The 19,765-nt window shown below is 41.2% G+C and overlaps 2 protein-coding genes across 6 annotated transcripts in view; both read left to right on the forward strand.

Annotated features, from left to right (window-relative positions):
* Positions 1-91: 91 nt before the first annotated feature.
* osbp2a (oxysterol binding protein 2a) lies at positions 92-15,670 on the forward strand. Of its 2 annotated transcripts, XM_061801186.1 has the most exons (14): positions 92-1,145; positions 3,211-3,416; positions 8,160-8,413; positions 8,513-8,681; positions 9,583-9,691; positions 9,772-9,835; positions 9,916-10,053; positions 10,140-10,385; positions 11,352-11,472; positions 11,758-11,861; positions 11,987-12,082; positions 12,161-12,345; positions 12,431-12,651; positions 14,313-15,670. In XM_061801186.1, exons 1-14 carry the CDS (start codon positions 985-987, stop codon positions 14,453-14,455), a joined length of 2,217 nt encoding a protein of 738 aa, XP_061657170.1. In that variant the 5' UTR covers positions 92-984; the 3' UTR covers positions 14,456-15,670. The 2 variants fall into 2 exon arrangements, with proteins under 2 accessions (XP_061657170.1, XP_061657171.1); XM_061801187.1 differs by lacking the exons at positions 92-1,145; positions 3,211-3,416 and adding an exon at positions 5,540-5,665.
* slc35e4 (solute carrier family 35 member E4) overlaps positions 14,539-19,765 on the forward strand; it is a 12,311-nt gene continuing 7,084 nt past the window's right edge. For 2 of the 4 annotated variants that reach the window (XM_061801188.1, XM_061801192.1), the window contains exons 1-2: positions 16,961-17,102; positions 18,416-19,026. In XM_061801188.1, the coding sequence (XP_061657172.1) occupies positions 16,996-17,102; positions 18,416-19,026 (718 nt within the window). In that variant the 5' untranslated portion in view covers positions 16,961-16,995. Of the gene's footprint in view, positions 14,670-16,291; positions 16,718-16,960; positions 17,103-18,415; positions 19,027-19,765 lie in introns of those variants that run through there. The other 2 variants (XM_061801189.1, XM_061801190.1) reach the window with 2 other exon arrangements.

Below are 19,765 nucleotides of genomic sequence, written 5' to 3' on the forward strand. Positions count from 1 at the left end.
TTATTGCCCACACAACCTGTGTCTGGTAGTATAATACAGTAGTGTTTTTAGATGCAAGATTTTTCTTATTTGAGCAGTCGTGTGGTTGAATTTTCTGCCTTAAGATACGAGTACACAATTTGATTACACTTCAGACCCCGCCATAAGATAGCGCCAGGAAATGTCAAAATATCCGGCACCATTAATTCACATTGGTTTCCTTGCAGTGGAAAGACTATCAGTTGGTGGCAGTAATGCAAAAATACAACAACAGAAAACGAAAATACATTAGATGTAGATTTAAAGATGGACTTTGTGCTTGGATTTCTGTTTACAACAGGTTGTTGAGGGCAAGGGTTATCGCTGTGCATTTTTGTCTTGTGGAAGTGCTAGAACGATTTGTTGATTGTATTGAATTTATACAGTACCTTAGATTTAAAAATACAATATTATACTAAAAACAATTATTTTAATAATGTGGCCTTTTCTTGTTGAGAATCTGAGAAAGGGGATCTGTGCCGCATTCTGTCACCAATGTGTCAGACCACGCTTTATAGTTGAGAGAACGTGGTATAAGTACAAGATGATAATATCTATCTACTTTTACATTTAAATAGCGTCATTTTCTAATTGTCTGTCTCCTTTTCCGGTTATTTTTGCCTTCTTGAAACGTGCCGGCCGTGCACCTGCCATCATGGCGACGTCGTGAGCCCTTTATTGCAACGTTTTGTCGTCAAAGGTTCAACTGGTTGGAAGAAAATAGTGTGCCATTTTAAACCGCACCCAATGGAAGTCGTTGTCATGTGTTAAAAAAAAATTGCGTTTGATAATCCCTCCCGCCACAGGGGAAATGGTTGGCTCGAGGGGGATTCTTTGACACGTTTATCCGTCCAGCTGCAGGCTAGCCGCGGTTAGCTTCGCAGCAAGCACAGCTGGGGCTCCTCTGGACGACGACTGGGAAGCTAACGGCACTCGACGGCGTTTTCAGCCTCCTCCGATGAGCCCATGGACGAGCTGGTGAGGAGTTTACCCTCCCCGACTCTCCCGGGGATCCAGCTGCCGCGTGTGGACACCCACAAGGGCTGGCTCTTCAAATGGACCAACTACTTGAAGGGATACCAGAGGCGGTGGTTCGTCCTGAGCAACGGCCTGCTGTCCTATTACAGGTATGGGGGGACGACACGGGTGGGGGCTGCGTGAAGGTCACTCTTCCACGCTGGGCTGTTTTAGAAAAAAGAAGTATACATTTGTTTTGTGTACAAGAAATATAAACGCAACCAAACTCAAGAAAAAAAATGTATATAATTTTCATATTCACACCAATCATTTGTGTGATGATGTATGTCATTAAACGTAAAGTAATGTCTTTTTAACTGTGAGATGTTCCTGCGTGTAAGAAAAAAGTGTGATTTAAGATGAGATATTCAGAAATCATTTCATTCACGTGTTTCTGAAACAACCTTGGCTTAAATACTTTAAGGCGTGTGTGTGTGTGTGTGTGTGGTGTGTGTGTGTCTGTGTACGTACACACACACATATAATACTATATATGAAATACACGAGAATCCAACAGGCAACAAAGGTGAGTACAGTATTAGTCAGGAACTACAAAGCAGAACGCGAAATAACCTACTAGATGATAGATGGGATGGATACATTGATAGATGGGTATAGTACAATTGGCTCAAGTCCATCCATCCATTTTTTGAACTGCTTATCCTCACGAGGATGTTGTGGATCCAATCCCAGCTGTCATAGGGCAAGAGGCAGGGTACCACTGATCTAAAAAAAAAAAAGTTTGAATACCTCACTGGCCACCAAAACTGATGTATTTTCTGATGATCTTAATTCCCTTGAACAAAGTTTTGTTTAAGGTTGTTGTTGTTCACTGTTCATTTTTTGCCTCACCTTTATAGGCCGACGGTTTTTCGTGAAAAAGCAATGTAAATATTTTCCCATACTTAATTAGTGGATATGCAAGAAAACAGATTTTCTGTGAAATTTTTGATGAATTTCATAACACAGAACTCTGCAAATTGAATTTGATTTTCAAATGCGAGGAAACAAGTTTAAATTTTCTGTCTGACACGGGACGTCGCAAAGACAACAGATGAACAACGCGTTTAGCATTAATTTTCTCATTGCGAGTCCTTATTTCCATAAATATATCTAACTGACTGACTTAAAATTTAATGTTTTTATGACAAAAAATGCTCGTTTTTTTTTTTGCTATGTTATGATGATAGTGTCACAGCGTATTCTGGGAAAAGTTAACATGTCACGGAAATCGGGCCCTACATACAGTAATTAATCAATTCATTTTTGGTGACATTTACTTTTGTTGGTGTGCCGTGTGATTTTTTTGTAAATTGTAAAATTTGTAATTGTAAAATATGTGCCTTGGCTCTATAAAGGTTGGAAATCACTGCGGTAAGCCATTTCCTCCACACATTTTGGGAGTACCAAGATCGTGTCCAACAGGCTTCAACCACTCGACACCGCTAGATATGTATGCACTATCCAGTCTTTTTTTTTTTTTTTAGATCAGTGCAGGGTACACCCTGAACTGATTGTCAGCCAATCACATGCACATAGACACAGACAACAGTCGCACTCACAATCACACTTTGGGACAACTTAGAGTCTCCAATTAATGGATGTTTTTGGGATGTGGGAGGAAACCAGAGTGTCCGGAGATAAGCTATGCAGGCACAGGTAGAACATGCAAACCCCACACAGACGGGGCCGGGATTTGAACCCTGATCCTGAGAACTCTGAGCTGCGCCACCATGACACCTGTTTACATCTAACCCTACCGCTATAAAAATATGAAAACATGTCATTTGTTTGTGTTGTTTAATTTTAAGGATACTTTTAACTCTTATTAAGATTTAGCTGGAAACTACTTTTAATGACAAATGAATGCATACATTTAAGAAATGTTTCCTCTGACTGTATGCTGGCTTTCGCTGAGTGGTTGCCAGCCAAATGCAGGGCACATACAGACAAAGAACCGTTCTCAGTCGAAATCACACATGCACAATTTAGAGTCTTCAATCAACCTAAGATGTTTTTGTATTGTGAGAGACAAAAAAAAAAAACCACTGACTGTTACTGAATGTATAGTCAGGTGTTTTTGATGAAGATGTATACCAAAAATTGTAATGCATAGTTGCCCATGGATGAACATTGAAAACCACACTCAAGTTAACTCGTGTTGTCCCACTTCAGGACGCAGGCAGAGATGGGACACACCTGCCGAGGCACCATTCCCTTGGCGGCCGCTCAGATCGAGCAGGGCGACGCGTGCAACTTGCTGATAACCAACGGAGGTCGGAGTTACCACCTGAAGGCCACTTCTGAAGGGGAGTGTCAGCATTGGTTGTCGACACTGCAGCGGGCCAAAGTCAATGCCAACGCGCTCATTCATCACTCAGGTAACAGCGCACTTTCACGTCGCTGTGTGCAAAGTGAAAAGGCCTTCAGAGTCTACATTTATGTTTACATAAATGTGTTGACAGGGTTGTTTAATTTATGTCAATTAGAGTAGGTTAGTAGCCCTCCATCATCTCCATCACCCACTTTGCACAAAATTTATAAATACTAAATTACTATATTGCTTGAGGATCGTCATCGTGATGTAAGTCGACGCAGTAGTCACCCTGTGATGTTGGTGTACAGCAGAGGTCGGGAACCTGTGGCTCTTTTGGTGGTTGCATATGGCTCGCAGAGGCATCATAACGACATTCTGTACATCTGATTTCTGTCGTGCAGAGAAGGTTTTTCCTAGTGGGGTTGTCGTAGCTTGTCGTGGGAGGCAACGCAAATGACGCAAAGACAGTTTGTCCTAGTGGGGTTGCCGTAGTTTTTTGCACGGTAGTCAATGTCCACAGGCTCAGAAGGTTCTAACGCTGATTGTGTCAGAACTAATTATGGAAACGCTTTTGACAAAGATCGCTCAAAGAAAAAAATGAGTACCACTGATGTTTTCAGCAAGAATGGAAAGCATTCGTACTCAACGTTGGCATTCGTACTCAACGTTGCCAGTAAACATTTTGCCAACTTCGCATAATAATCAAACGGATACAAGAATTATGAAGTAGCTCGTTTTTGGACCAGAAAACATAGTTCAACATTTTGAATTATGAGCTATGAAATGAACCAGCTAGTTTTTAGTGAGAGACAAAGTTAATGAGTGTATTAAAGCTCAAAATCAATTCCTTTAAGGAAATGCATTTATTTACATTTTTCTGGTTCAGAACACTGCACACATTCAAGTTTTCATTTTGCTGAAATGAGCCTGTTTTGAGTGGGAGGACCTGTCTGTTATTCCCACCTCATACTACTGGTTACGGATTTTGTTCCTATGATTAGGGGCTGATCTAGATTGGCTAAATTCAATTTATTTAGATTTAGAGAAGTATTCAGTAAAGCACAGATCTCTACCAAGGTTGAACTTTTAACAAAAAGTGGGGAAAAAAATCACGTGACTATATTTCTATATTTACAGACAAGCAGCAGTTTCCGCGATCATCAGCATGGGTTCTGACAAGAACCCAATTAATGGCTCGTATTTAGTGAACATATTCCAATTTATGACACTCCTGTTACAGCAGCAAATGCTAACGTGACATGCAACAAGGTTATTAAGGTGAACAAAATAACAAAATATTATAACTCTGCAATGCAATATAACATCCATCCATCCATTTTCTTTGCCACTTATCCTCACGAGGGTCGCAGTAAGTGCTGGAACCTATCCCAGCTATCAACGGGCAGGCAGGAGGCAGGGTACACCCTGAACTGGTTGCCAGCCAATCGCAGGGAACATAGAGACAAGCAGTCGCACTCACAATCAGACCAAGGGGCAATTTAGAGTGTCCAATTAATGTCGCATGTTTTTGGGATGTGGGAAGAAACTGGGGTCGCTGGAGGGCCCACCGGCACGGGCAGAACATGCAAACTCCACGTAGGGATTGAACCCGGGTCCTCAGAACTGTGACGCCAACGCTTTACCAGCTGCCCCACTGTGCCGTCCGCCATATAACAAAGCTCAACATAATGGACTATCATGTTTATGGATGACACACTTTCATCATGATTCAAGTGGGGGGGAAAAAAAATCCTCCAATAAAACAGGACATCATGTGTTCATTTTAGTTAGAAGACGATAGCAAGATATTCTAAAAAAGGCTGTCTCAGATTTCAGACTGGTTTTAGCCACAATGTTAGAATGTTTTTTGTGCTTTTTGCTGGACACAAGAGGGTAGTGTTGTTCTGGAAGGATCAGTCCAGAGGATTCTGAAGTACTGTTGTGGCGCAATCCAAGGCTTTACATCATCACGTCATCCTTCACACCACCGACACGATCATTCATTTCCCTGATGGGAGGTTTGACCCTAACATGTAATGCAGTCTCATAACATAAATTTATCTATCATGTCGTATGAGTGCCACAATGACGTACACACTCGCGCCTCCTCTCCCCCTCCCCGGTGTGCTCCGCTATGACGACAGCAAGAATGAATGAATGACCTTGCTTTAGGCTCCACCTCCCCTTCTGGAAGCAGAGCATGTTAAAAAATGAGAGAGAGAGAGCGAGAGAGCGCAGAAAGATTTTCATTCAAAATATTATTCACACACAATAGGGCAGGATAAGTGCAGACTTCCCAATGAATGTCACCTTGTAAGTAACCAGTTAATTGCTTACTGCTCAGAAAAGATTAAGGCTTTAAAATAGAAGCTGTGGCATCTGTGTATGTTTATTTACATGCATGTGATATTGCTCCTTTTTGTTTGCGCTCATGGAGATTTGGATACAGTCGTCAGTGAGCAGCAGTAATTTATTCAGAGCCAGATTTGGTGCCTGTGATTGAATTACTCATTGTCTCTTATGTTGATGAAATGAACAATGTGAATATTTTACTTCAATGTTGCATTATTGCTCAATTGTGGGTTATTAAATGTAACTACATATTAAAAGCATTCCATTTGTACTAGTTTAATCCTCATTGAAAATATTTACACCTACATTAGGTATAGTAATGTTTCCTCTTACTCTGGCCATGTTAAGATTTTAGCATCAATCCTGCTCCGTTGGTGTCTTGAATGGCAAAGCACTTCATGCATGATGCGAATAGAATAGATGAGGCTTTGGGAATTTCAACATTTAAAGCAGCTCAGTGGATTGTTGCAGAATAATAATAACAATGCAAAAAACAAAATGCTATATATGGCTGTACATATTTACTACTAAGGCGGCACGGTGGGGCAGCTGTAAAGCATTGATCAGTTCTGAGGACTCGGGTTCAAATCCCGGCACTGCCTCTCTGGAGTTTGCATGTTCTCCCCGTGCCTGCGTGGGTTTCCTCCAGGCACTCCGGTTTCCTCCCACATCCCAAAAACATGCATTAATTGGACACTCTAAATTGCGTTGTCTGTCTGTCTCCATGTGCCCTGCGATTGGCTGGCAACCAGTTCAGGGTGTACCATGCCTCCTGCCCATTGACAGCTGGGATAGGCTCCAGCACTCCCGCGACCCTCGTGAGGCTAAGCGGCTCAGAAAATGGTTGGATGGTTGCATATTTGCTACTGAGACCAACAAGAATATGAATATGAACAAATGAATTATATACTTACTGTTGTGATACAATTTGGGGGTGGGTGGGGATTTTTTTAAATTTTTTAATTCGTAAACTAGAATATAAATCCAAATTAGTCCTTGGGAAAAAAAATTGCATCTTCAGTGAATGTTTATGTATTTATCAAAGGGCTTAAAATACAAATATTTACAGATGTAAACAATAAATATATGATAGCTACATTCACTTCACCCAGAGTAAAATTCTTCAGGAATGTTATTTTTTATAACTGGTTACAGCTAAAAAAAAAAAAACAAAAAAAAAACACTCATACTCACCATTTCAAAACTTTAGAATATTACACTACATTACAAACAATCAAAAGTGAGTTATAAAAACTTGTCTGAATGACATTTAACTGTCTATTATTATCAGTTATATTAATCACTATAATTTATTTAACTGAAATATTCTGGAGTTTTTGACCATTTTCTAATTTGCTAATGTACTTTTATCTAAAAATATGTCCTTTTTTTCAACGCTCTGGCACCACAATAGCATCACATCACTAGGCACCGGAGCGTTAACAATGTTTTGCCTTAACAATTAAAAAGTGCCTTAATTTGTGTAAAATGTGTAAAATGTATGACTCTTTCATTAAAGAGTGAAGAAATGGTAACTGCGCTGTCGTTATGCTGCAGCAAACTTTCAGCTTGTTACAGAGTCCAACTTTGATTCTGTCCTCCTACGCATGTTGAAAGTCATGCTCCAACCATCAACTGTGTGTCTACTTGCATTCGTGAGTCACCAATGTGCCCGAGAACCATTTGGAGCGCTCCAAAGTACTTAAAACTACAAATCTGATTTATTTCAACTCCTCCTGTACTGTGATATGTGTCCTGGAAGTACACTCTAGCATAAGGTACTCTGCAATATAAATCACGAGCAATGTGAGATTACTTATTTCCTGCTCTATTTGGGTTCTAAAACATTTTTTCCAACCTCTCCCTTGTAACATTTCCCCTCCTAATTTTTTGCTCATGTTCTTTGCCCAGATTGAACCCTTTTTAAAAAAATAAATAAAATCAAATCATTTGTCTCAGAATGGGGCCATCACTGACAGGATCCAGACTAAATATCTAGCCCACATGCCCTGCTTTTTAAATCCCTGTGAGTGATGGAGTCTCGGGGAAAGAAAAGGTGGAAGCAAATTGGACTGCGTCATCTCCCCTCACTTCTAAAAATAGCGAAGCCTTCTGACTGCACAAGCTTAAGTTTCCACGGCAACCATATTCAGTCACAGCTTCCCCCTCTTGTTAAATGATGGAACGTCTGGGATGGGCTGTGAAGTGTTTTCATCCGCATGCCAATATCCCATGACCCTCATCTCAAGCAAAACGAGATTAAATGGAGAAACCGTCGAGGTTTCACTGAAGTAGAAATGGTTCAGTCCATAGTCAAACCGCTGCCATCATCAAACCTTTATGAACTCTGGTCTTTTTAAAGTCATCTGGGATTGGGAGCCTAATGACGACCAGTGCTGCTGAAATGCAATTGATCGATAGAATCCATGTGTTGATTTTTCCTGTCTATGAGCAGATGACTCAGGAGATGAAGAAAGTCCGGGCCCGCATGACGCTCGAGTCTTAAGCCAAGGAGTCCTAAAGACGTTGGCCAGCAAGCTGGATGATCTCAGCACCTGCAACGAGTTAATTGGAAAGCATGGCGCCGCCCTCCAGCGCTCCCTCAGCGAATTTGAGGATCTCCGCGGCTGCGTCAACGGCACGGATAAAGTGAAGACCGTTAATGAGCGAGCCGCCCTTTTTCGCATCACCTCCAATGCTATGATCAATGTGAGTGTGAGGCTGCAGCTGCCCTCATTATCTTTCTCCGAGATGGAAGTGGGGCCTGGGGGCGTGTTGTCTGAGTTCTGTGTTGTCCTCACACTTCAGGCTTGTCGTGACTTCCTGGATGTAGCACAGTCCCAAAACCGAAGGTGGCAGAAAGCCCTGCAGCATGAGCAAGAGCAACGTCATTATCTGGAAACCACCATTGAGCAGCTAGCTAAACAGCACAATAGCTTGGAGACAGCCTGGAGGGAAAAGCCCACTTCGTACACAGGTGAGACGCACCACTCTCTACTCGTCATGGAATACAAAATACCTTCAAAACGGATGAAAATAAGTGTAGTAAGACCAAGACTATTTGCCGTACGTGCTTTAAAAAAACATTCCCTTACCCTAACCCTTTAGAAAGTGGATGCCAACTGCCAAATGTCTGGCTAGTTTTCTTGTATTATAGAACTGCTTTGCATGTCACTGATACTGCAGTGGGACACCCACCTGACTTCAGTTCGACGCACGTGGATTCAATTCCCATTAAGTGACGTGTGAATGTGAGCATGAATGTGATAGCTTTTCTGTCTCTATATACAGCATATTCCACGACCGTTCCAGAGCGTTCACCCCCTCTTGTTTGAATTCAGATGGGTTAGACTCCAGCTCTCTGCAGCCCTCAACAGGATAAGATGAATGAAAATGTGGCCATTACCACAAAAAAAGTCAATTTGTCAATATAAATGCACTTTAATTATTAGAAAACACATAGACTTCTCGCAAAATTTGATGCTGATCGTGATTCTGACTCATCCAATACATTTCAGTCTTCTGGACTGGAAGAGGACTGTTTAAATTCCAAATCTATGACCCAGGAAATGTGTTGTGTTTTAGTTTTTGTGAGTAGTTCACTTCTGTGTTGTGAGATGGAAATGGCCATTATTTCTCCTCCTCTTAATCTTCTGGAATGATAAAATTCAGGATTTTTTTGGCTATGTATAGCATTTTCAACACTACTTTTCTCGTATTCCATATGAAGAATATAATAGTGCACTTCCGACATAATTCTAGTGCCTAAGCATTCATTTTTCTGGATAAATTCCTTGTAGCTATATTAATTTACAATATTTTTTTAACATGAGAAAAATAGCTTGTTGTTTGTGTTTATGTCTTGTATTTTGTTGTAGGTGTGCAGAGATCTCGTGAGGTGGACGAGAGTGATGATAATGATGAATTCTTCGACGCCATGGAGGACGCGCCTTCGTTCATAACTGTGAATGCGGACACCACGCACAGGTGAGACTTTGCGTTCTATACTAAATTGATCAGTCTATCTTTCAGTCTTCCTTCAACTCGACATTTTTTTTTTCTTTCAGACGCTCAGGAAGTAGTCAGAGTATGAGTGTTGGAGTTCCCAGTGACTGGACCCTGAATGAGAATGTAGGTCTCTTGCAGGCTTCTGTCTTTTGTATAGACAAGGTGTTGAAAACTAAATGACAGATTCTCGTTACGTCTTTCAGGACACCTCAGACCCAAATCACATGCAGCTACGCAGAAGAAGACGCACCCGTATTCCAGACAAACCCAATTATTCCCTCAACCTGTGGAGCATCATGAAGAACTGCATTGGGAAAGACCTATCAAAGATCCCCATGCCTGTAAACGCATCACATACATTTCTTAACGACAAATGTAATCCACTTCAACTCAGTCGTGTTCCTTCCGTGTTCTTGATTGATGTCAGGTCAACTTTAACGAGCCACTGTCAATGCTACAGCGTCTGACCGAGGACGTGGAGTACAGCGAGCTCCTTGACCGGGCGGCTCGCTGCGACTCCTCCCTGGAGCAGATGTGCCTGGTGGCCGCCTTCTCCGTCTCCTCCTACTCCACCACCATCCATCGCACATCCAAGCCCTTCAACCCTCTACTGGGGGAAACGTATGAGCTGGACCGCCTGCCGGAATTCGGCTACCGCTCCATATGCGAGCAGGTGAGTTAAAGTCCTAAAAGTATCCATACCTTTTCTAACGGCCGCAGGGGGGCACTCAAGTGGAAAAAGTAAGAGTCAGCCAGTGGAATATCTGTGCTGAGGAAGTGACTTTTACCGGTATGTTTTTTTTTTGTTTTTTTTTTTAACGGCCCTGATAGTGGTGGGCTAGCGTTAGCGCTATGCTAGCGTGTTGCTGCCGTGTCACTGCTGCGGCTCGATGATTTTTACTGGTATGTTTTTTTTTTTTTAACCGGCCCTGTTAGCGCCGCGCCAGCGTGTTTCTGGTGTTACTGCCGCGTCTCAATGATTTAGTTTTGGGGGTTTTTTTTCTGTTAGGGCTGCGCTGCCGTGTTGCTACTGTGTAGATGCCGCAGCTGTTTTTGTTTTTTTTTTTTTTTTTTTTTTTTTTACTGGTATGTTTTTTTTTTGTTCATGCTACCGTGTTGTAGCTATGTTAAGATAAGGTATTAAAACTTTGAAAACTCTTTCTTTGTAAATATCTCGTGTTTCAATGTGGGCACTTACGGCTTTTACACAGGTGCGCCTTATGTATGTACCAAATGGTATTTCCTTTACAAATGTACTGTCTGAGTTTTATAATCCGATGCACTCTGTAGGCCGGAAATTACAGTAATTAAGTGCATGGCGATGCTTTCTCACTTTTCGTTTTCTGTTTTCGTGGGATGTGAAAGCCTGTTTGATGGGTGCGGCCATCTTGGGAATGTGAGTTGACCCTGTGTTGGACAAATTAATCTGTAAAAGTTGCAGATTGCAATAAGAGACCGGACTATGTCAAATTGAAACTAAATCTCGAGTTATACCAGTATTCATCTGAAAGATTAATTTGTCATTTCCTGATTTCTGCAAGAGAAAAAAATGTGATGAAAAAGTACAATAAGGAAATAAGTGCTTGAAAATAGGGAGGTTTTTTTTCAATCACCCCGTGCATCTATGGTGTACACACAGGTGAGTCATCACCCACCAGCTGCCGCCCACCACGTCACCTCACAGCGAGGATGGACCCTGTGGCAATACATCACTATTGACAGCAAATTCCGTGGGAAGTACATCTCGGTCATGCCACAAGGTACAAAGTAATAGCGACATGTGTTGTAATGCCTTCTGCTGCAAAGTTTTCGTATGATGATGCAGGCAACAAAGACAGTTAAAAACAACATTTGGGACTATAAGAAATGTTAAATGAAATACTAAAAAAATGTTTTCTTTGCAGTCTGTTGGTCACTAAAGTGGACTTAATAAAAACATTTTAAAGTGAGAGAGGCTAATTTGGCTACCCTGGTCAGTGGTTCAAGAAATTGGTGCCCCACCATTTTTTCTGGGTGATATCGATACATGTTTCCATCCAATATAGGAAAGATTCACTTGCAGTTCCAGTCAAGTGGGAACTACTACATGTGGAGCAAAGTGACCTCAACGGTGCATAATATCATTGTGGGGAAACTCTGGATTGATCAGGTTGGGATTTTTCTCATTTGGTTCATTTCTAGCACATTGTGAGAATTATTCATGAGGAATTACAGACTCAAAGGCTTTGAATATTTGAAATTTGATGCCAATATATATTACTTTCTTGTTTCTAGTCCGGGGACATCGAGATTGTAAACACCACCACCAAGGATACATGCCATCTCAAGTTCTCCCCCTACAGCTACTTCTCCAGAGATGTCCCACGGAAAGTATGACAGCATGCGATGTCTTCCAGTAAGACCCGCAAACATAAGTGGTGCTGTCATTGCGAGTGATTTCTTTTCCAGGTAACTGGCATGGTGGAGGACAGGGAGGGCGTGGCCCATTACATCCTATCAGGAACGTGGGACGAAAAGATGGAGAGTGCCAAAATAGTGGATAGCAGTCAAGGAAGTGGAGGCTCAGAAGGCAAACAAAAGACAGTTTATCAGACTCTTCAGCCAAAACTGTTGTGGAAGAAATACCCTCTCCCGTGAGCTCTTTCAAACACATTTCCACCTCCCTTTAAATGACTGAATGTGCCATTTATCGCTTCATCTTTCCCTTCGCTACCCTAGGGACAATGCAGAAAACATGCATTATTTCTCCACCTTGGCTTTGACTCTGAACGAGCCAGAAGAAGGGGTAGCGCCCACCGACAGCCGCATGCGTCCAGACCAGCGGCTCATGGAGGCGGGTCTGTGGGATGAAGCCAACATCCAGAAGCAGCGTCTGGAAGAGTGTCAGAGGCTGGAGAGGAAGAGGAGGGAGGTCCAAACCATGCATGCCCTTGAGGAAGGTCAGTGCATTAAACATACCATACACGGTTTCCTTGAGATACAAGTTTTATTTGTTCTAGGACCACACTTGTCAGTCAAAACACTCATATCTCAAATGCTCGTTTCCCATTGAAATGCCTGGAAGTGCCAATAATTCGCTACTGCTTCCCCCCAAAATGTTTTTCAATAAGGAAAATAGCACTGTGCAATACTTTATATTATCCATCCATCCATTTTCTGAGCCACTTATCCTCACAAGGGTCACGGGAGTGCTGGAGCCAATCCCAGATGTCAACGGGCAGGAGGCAGGGTACGCCCTGAACTGGTTGCCAGCCAATCACAAGGCACATGGAACGGAAAAAAAAGCCGAGATGACAATGTGGTAATGGCATAGCTTACAATATTGGCTATGCCAGAAATGTCACTGTCCAATGAAAAGCACATTCAGTACCATACCATACCAGTACTGCAGTACCCTTGCAATGGAGTGCGACTAAACTCAGTGTTAACCTTCCATCCATCCATTTGCTTTGCCGCTTATCCTCACAAGGGTCACGGGGAGTGCTGGAGCCTATCCCAGCTGTCAATGGGCGGGAGGCGGGGTACACCCTGAACTGGTTGCCATAGAGAGAGACAACAGTCACACTCACAATCACATCTAGGGGCAATTTAGAGTCTCCAATGAATGCATATTTTTAGGATGTGGGAGGAAATCAGAGTGCCTGGAGAAAACCCACGAAGGCACAGGGAGAACATGCAATCTCCACACAGGCGCAGCCCGGAATTGAACTTCATTCCTCAGAAATGTGAGGCTAACTAATGAAGTTACTAATTAACTAACTAACTAACTCTCATTTTACTTTATAAAACAATGTAATAGCATACATTGAGAAGAATCAAACGGGTTTGTGTGCATCACAACTAATTCATTGCAGCTCTTTCTGGTGTGTGCAACGTCACCAAACGGGAACACATATAGGAAAAAAATAGGTCCACACCTCCTAACAACTTCTTTTTCCAGAAGATAGTAGTATATGGCTTTAAGTATTGTTATATTGGCTGTCTCCATGTGTTGCTGCACCAGAGTAATATATATACACAATGTGGATGAAAGTTTGGGGAGTCAAGGCCATATGGAGTGTGTTTCTATTTTGCTGTGAGAACAGCTTTCCCTCTTCTCGGAAGACTTACACCCATGATTTCGTTCTCACAATCTGTTCAAGTAGCAGCCTTGTGGTTAGCACGTCTGCCTCGCAATTTGGTGTTTTGGTGTCCGAGCATTCCTGTGTGGAGTTTGTATGCTCTCCTTGTGCTTATGTAGGCTTTCTTCGGGTATTCTGTCTTCTTCTACAAATGACGTGACTCATCTGTTTGTTTAAAAAAATTAACTGTCTACATCTAATTATAGCTGTACTGTCTGTGTAGTGTTAATTAGTACAGTAACATTGTTAATTCATCTGCTTAGCGTTAGCACATTAGTTTTGTTTTTCTTAACATGCATGCATTAGAAAGAAGCACATATTTTCGTTGGAGTTTTATTCTACTCTTCTGTATCTATCCGTACAAAATAATGTGGTTGGACACTTAGCAATCTGGGTTTAAGGCCATATAATACGGTAATATCAGTTAGGTATAAAATATGAGTGTGTGTGCGTGCGTGTGTGTGTGCGCATGCGTGCAGGTCAAGAAGTGGAGATATACCAGCCTCTCTGGTTTGAGAAGAGAATGGATGAAAGAACAAGAGAAAGCAACTACATCTACAGGGGAGGCTACTGGGAGGCTAAAGAGAGGCAGGACTGGAGCATGTGTCCCGAAATCTTCTAGAACAAACAGAAACTGGGGCTGTCGCTTATCCATCATGGACTCCTCTCATCCGTCTCATCGTTTCTAAGATAAAACATTGTTCAGTCTGCTCAGAATACGTCATTCCTCTCTAACCTGGAACGACACGCTTCTTGAGCCAGCCTGATCACAACACACTGCTTCACAAAGATTTTTTCATCTGAAGCTACCTGAATGGGATGAAGCCGCTTTACAAGTTGGTAAACAATTATAGCTATTCGTCGTAGGATACTTTTGATTATTTTTATTTCATTTTAAGTATGATTGAACTACTGAAATGCGGTCTTCACTGTTCCTCGAGAATCATCATCATTAAGTAAGATGTACACAATTTTGACTTTTAAATATAGTAATAGATTAAGTGCAAGGGTCTGAATTATAGTGACGGTTTGTGATGGAATGTGTGATTTAATTAAAGTTCTACTGAAGGACAAAGTGGACTGACTGTCGAAAGTGGGAGTTAAATGACAACAAAGTTATGGGCCTTGTTGGACCTGTTACCAGTGTTAGTTATTGGACTCATTTCTGTCCTTTAGTTTGAGATGTCTGCAATAAGTAAACTGCACTCTTACCTGAGGAAAAAAAATAATCTCAGGCAAAATCATCAACTTTATTCCGAATGCCAGTTTATTAAATGAAAAAAAAATGGCATCTTATATTCAGACTAAAAAAAAAAAAAAAAAAAACCTAGCACAAATACCGAAAGCTTTGAGTGCTGCTCCGCTCGCCGGTATGGACAGTCATAAAAGAAAAGAATACTATCAAAAATCTGTTTATTGTACAAATGTTTAAGTCGCTGGTTGACTTGCCTGTACCGAAATACAGTAGAAGTAGGATTACATCATTCAAAATGACTGTAAAAGGTCTACATACTTACTAAGGTTAGTGTTTAAATTTATGTAAACGAAATATAAATATCATGAGATGTTGGATTGGATGATTCATTTGATTTTATAGGCTGTGTGTTGCCCAGAAAAGCACAAGAGTGATGTTTAACCTGCAAGTTACCTAAATGCTAAAGCCTTTGACACGTGACACGTACAGTTCTATAGCTATGCATGGTTTTGAAGCGCCCGTTTTATCACCTTACCGTGTGTGAATTCTTCCTGGAACACGATGTGAACTCACCATTTGTGCCCGACGACCTTGAAAATGTTACCTTTCTTTTTCTAGCCCCAATAAAAACATGAAGCGGTCGCTGTGGTGCTGTTTGCTGTCACCCCGGCAACTATCAATGTTAAATGTTTCTTCAAAGGGAATATTTTGTTGACAATCTGCCCAAGATGAGGATGCAGGGACCACGCTGCATGTTCCATGCCAAAATACCAATATTGCTAGTTGTCTTCACTTTTAAAAACATTGAGATACAGCAAGCATTTTGTTTGTTACTGATACTCTTCGTAAAATAAATAATACTGTCGAACAGTTTTTACTGGCTCCTGATTTCAAAAGTATTGACCCATCAATTTGTGTACTGTTTATGTAATAACATCAGTCAATCCTACATTCAGAAGACTTCACAGCCATAAACGCCCCAAAGAAAAAGAGAAACCAAAACTACAATGTGCCCTATGCCACAAAATAGCTGCACTAATGGTGTTTGTTTGACAGTTGACAAGGGACATGTGCGCTGTCTTTGGGAGCTACAACAACTTCCTTGTTACAAAAATGTTTCATTTTTGCAGAGGTGGTGGAACAGGGGGCGGCCCTGGGGGCATGGCCGTGGAAGCTATTTTTTAGAAACATAATAACTTCTCTAGAGTGAATGTGTTGCCTGTGATTCGGAGTGGCGACCAGTCCACGGTGTACCCACACTCGTGTCCTAAATAAGATTGGGTAGATTGTAGACAGGAATTTTCTCTGAGAATTTTTTAAATCAATGAGAAACATTGATGTTCAAAATTTGGCATCTATACTGAGTCGGAGGGCTTCAAAATGGTACGCTGGCCCTTTAAGGGAGAAAAAAAAAAGCATACGCAATGCTGCTGAAATTTGTGAGTCCTCCTTGACGCGGTCAGACTGATATTGTCCAAGTGCCACTGAGTATCCCCTCAGGGTGCTCCGAATTAACCAGCGGCAAATCTTGTCTGTTTTGGGGAACACGCGATGGCAAAGTAATGGACGCGACGAACCCGGAAGTGAATCTCGCTGCCTGTTTTTGACAGACTGCTCCCCAGCCGCGAGCTAACATTAGCATGACGACACGAGCGAAGGAAGCTCGACTCTTTGTAAAGGTCAAATAAGGTAAAGTGTTTGGGTTTTTCTTTCGAGCAAACAAGCGTCTGGGTTTTCCTTGTGTACAAACTACTCTTCTCCTTTTTATATGTATTACTGTATCAACGGTCTTATGAAGCTGCGTTATTAACTGAAGCGAAGCATGGTAGGATGAAAGTGTTTGCCGTTATAGCTAACACATTAAGCCAACCAATCTTTGTTAATAAGCTTTTTTTTTTTTTTTTAATTCCTTGCAGACTTCCATAAACTGTTGACGATAATTCGGAGTTCCTATTCGTAGTGCTGTGATGGCTATCGATGTTTCTACTTTGGGAGTTTATCCGTTCACTCCTTCCATGTTGTCATCTCGGCTTTTTTTCCCCGTTCCGGTGTGCGCTAGGGAGACGTTGATCAGGTGGGGAAACAATGTAGAAAACAGTGAAACATTTCTGGTCGTCGTCTTGTGCTCTTGTGATGTTTACGGGGTATTTCCCCCTCAAGGTTCGCGCAGGGAGAGCCTTACGCAATCGATAGCGTCATCAAAATAGAAGCACGTGGGCAGAGGCAGAACAGACCAGTTGTAGCACGAGTCTGCTTCAATATTTGTCACAAAATTCTTCACACATCTTTGACGTGCTTTTATCGTCAAGAATTATAGACCATTTAAGAACTGATGGGCGCTTCCATTTTCTATCTTTGTTACTAGCATTTTCAAAACACCTTTATATCGACTACAATAGGATAGAAGAACGATGTACAAATAAAAAATCCCTATATTGTAAAAATCGGATAAGGATTATCCTAACCCTATCCTCCGAGCCACCTTACATTGTCACAGTGGTTTCTTATATGCTATGTTACTGATAGGATTTAGCATGTTTAGCAATCTTGTGCAATCCAAATTGTCAGCAAATTTTTTTTTTGCTAATGATTTAAAAAAAAAAAAAAGATTTGAAGGAATGACCAACCAGTGGGGACAAGAACGTACAATGAAGTGATCAAAATAATAATTTTATATTGTATTGTTGTATGCAGCGAATTTATTGCCATTTTTTTTTCTTTTTTTTTTGCTGATGTTACATCAAGACATGGTGGAATATCGATTTTGACGATTGAAAAGGAAAGTTCTGATAGTAATTAGTTATTTACCCTTTGCTCTAAAAATTGAATATTATTGGAAATTTTAGTTTCATTTTCTTGAGCAAACAAATTGAGCGAAGAATTTATTGAAATAATGGCTATCAGGATACTCTAAGTCCTTTAAGTCCAATGACAGTCTCCGAGCATCCTGCATCTTCTCTGGTTTCCGGTCATGATCTCATCTTAAGAATAAACTCCAGACAATTTGAGAGAAGATAGAACTCTTGGATATTTTGTCAAAGTTTGTTACATGCCAGCTATACTGTGAATGCTTTATATCAATCCGAACTCATCTCACTTGATCTCATCATAACAACTGACTACAGAATGCCACGCTTTTTGACATTTTCGCCATCGAGGAATATTCACAGCACTCAGCACACTTAACAATACTAGACAAGATTTTCTCTACATTTTTATGGTTGCAATTTTTGGGTGTGTTTTGATCAGTTTGAACGTGTTTAAAGCATCTGTGGGGTTTAAAATCAAAAGATGTCTATATTGCAAATATTCACCGATTGAATATATTCCCTGCAATAAATGGGGATTAACAGTATAAACAATTAAGAGTCACTTTTTTTGTAACAGCGAGGACAATGATCCCATCATGATACACACGGATGGCTTCTCCAAGTACGAGGCGAGCCCGCAACCGGGAGGCAGGAGGAGACCCCCCGCAGAGATGCTCCATCTGCTCTCTGCAGTTATTGTTTGGCTAGTGACCGGCACCACCATCTCCAGCCTCAACAAATGGATCTTTGCCGTGTACAACTTCAGGTACCCCCTGCTGCTGTCCGCTCTGCACATGCTGACGGCCATCGTGGTGGACTACGGCTTGATCAAACTGCGGGTGATCCGCCACGCAGGGTTGCTTGAGCAGGACTTGACCCCCGGGGCCAAATGTAAAGTTTTCCTGCTGAGTCTTACGTTTTGCGCGAGCATCGCCTTCGGCAACATGGGTCTGAACTACGTGCAGCTGTCCTTTGCGCAAATGATCTATACCACCACCCCGCTATTCACTCTGGCCATCTCCACACTGATCCTGGGCAAGCAGCATCACATCCTCAAGTACACAGCCATGATGCCCATCTGCCTGGGAGCATCGTTCAGCATCATGGGCGAGGTCCAGTACGACCAGACCGGCTGCTTGTTTGTCATCGCAGCCACCATGTTCAGGGGTGTCAAGTCCATCCAACAGAGTAAGTAGCACTGTTCGTATTTTATGTCTCATTCAAGAAAACTAAGTGACTTAGCCAGGCACGGGCCAAGTACAGCCATGTCAGACACACAACCCACTCCGCTCTGTAATCTACCCCACCTAGCATTTATAGCATTGAGAGTGCGGTAATAATTGTTGCATTAATGTAGACTTTTTTTTTTTTCCCCTAAAATTGATTTTGTTAAAATGTAATTTTCAAATTTGCCAATATGTAATTGGTTGTTTTAGTCTCTTGAAATAATATTATTAGTAATACAATATAGTTATTTGAATAAAATGTAAAAAAAAAAGGACTATAATTAAGCTTTTTCGCAAGTCAGTATTTCAACAACCGGTCTAAATCAAGCATTGAAGTTTTTAAAAAAAATATATATATATATTGTACAACATTAGTTATGTAATAATCAAGTAAGTGAGTTAAGTTGCATAGGGTTTTAATTGCAAACATTATTTGTAGTTATGAAAAGCATTTTTTAAAAATACAATGCTGACTATTTTAGTGTCCTACTTTTCAAGACAAAAATGGTATTACACTTGCTTTTTAATAAAATTAAAAAAACGTTTTGGTAGTCACCCAACATTTTAAACAAAAAAAATAAATTTAAAATTTGAGGCTTCTAAGGGAGCCAACTTCAATATGGAGTGTTACATTATGTTTTAATTTAGGAAAGCATTTGTCTGTTATCTGCCCTTACAGTAAATTACAGTCCTTATTTCCT

The sequence above is a fragment of the Syngnathoides biaculeatus genome, chromosome 17 (assembly GCF_019802595.1).
Source record: "Syngnathoides biaculeatus isolate LvHL_M chromosome 17, ASM1980259v1, whole genome shotgun sequence".
Lineage (NCBI taxonomy): Eukaryota > Metazoa > Chordata > Actinopteri > Syngnathiformes > Syngnathidae > Syngnathoides > Syngnathoides biaculeatus.

Bases quoted from the DNA above. Each gene is read 5' to 3' on its own strand.
- osbp2a (XM_061801186.1), top strand. From the start codon at position 985: ATGGACGAGCTGGTGAGGAGTTTACCCTCCCCGACTCTCCCGGGGATC. The intron at 3,417-8,159 runs GTAACAGCGCAC...GTCTATGAGCAG, and splicing joins CGCGCTCATTCATCACTCAG to ATGACTCAGGAGATGAAGAA. The intron at 9,836-9,915 runs GTAGGTCTCTTG...TACGTCTTTCAG, and splicing joins ACTGGACCCTGAATGAGAAT to GACACCTCAGACCCAAATCA.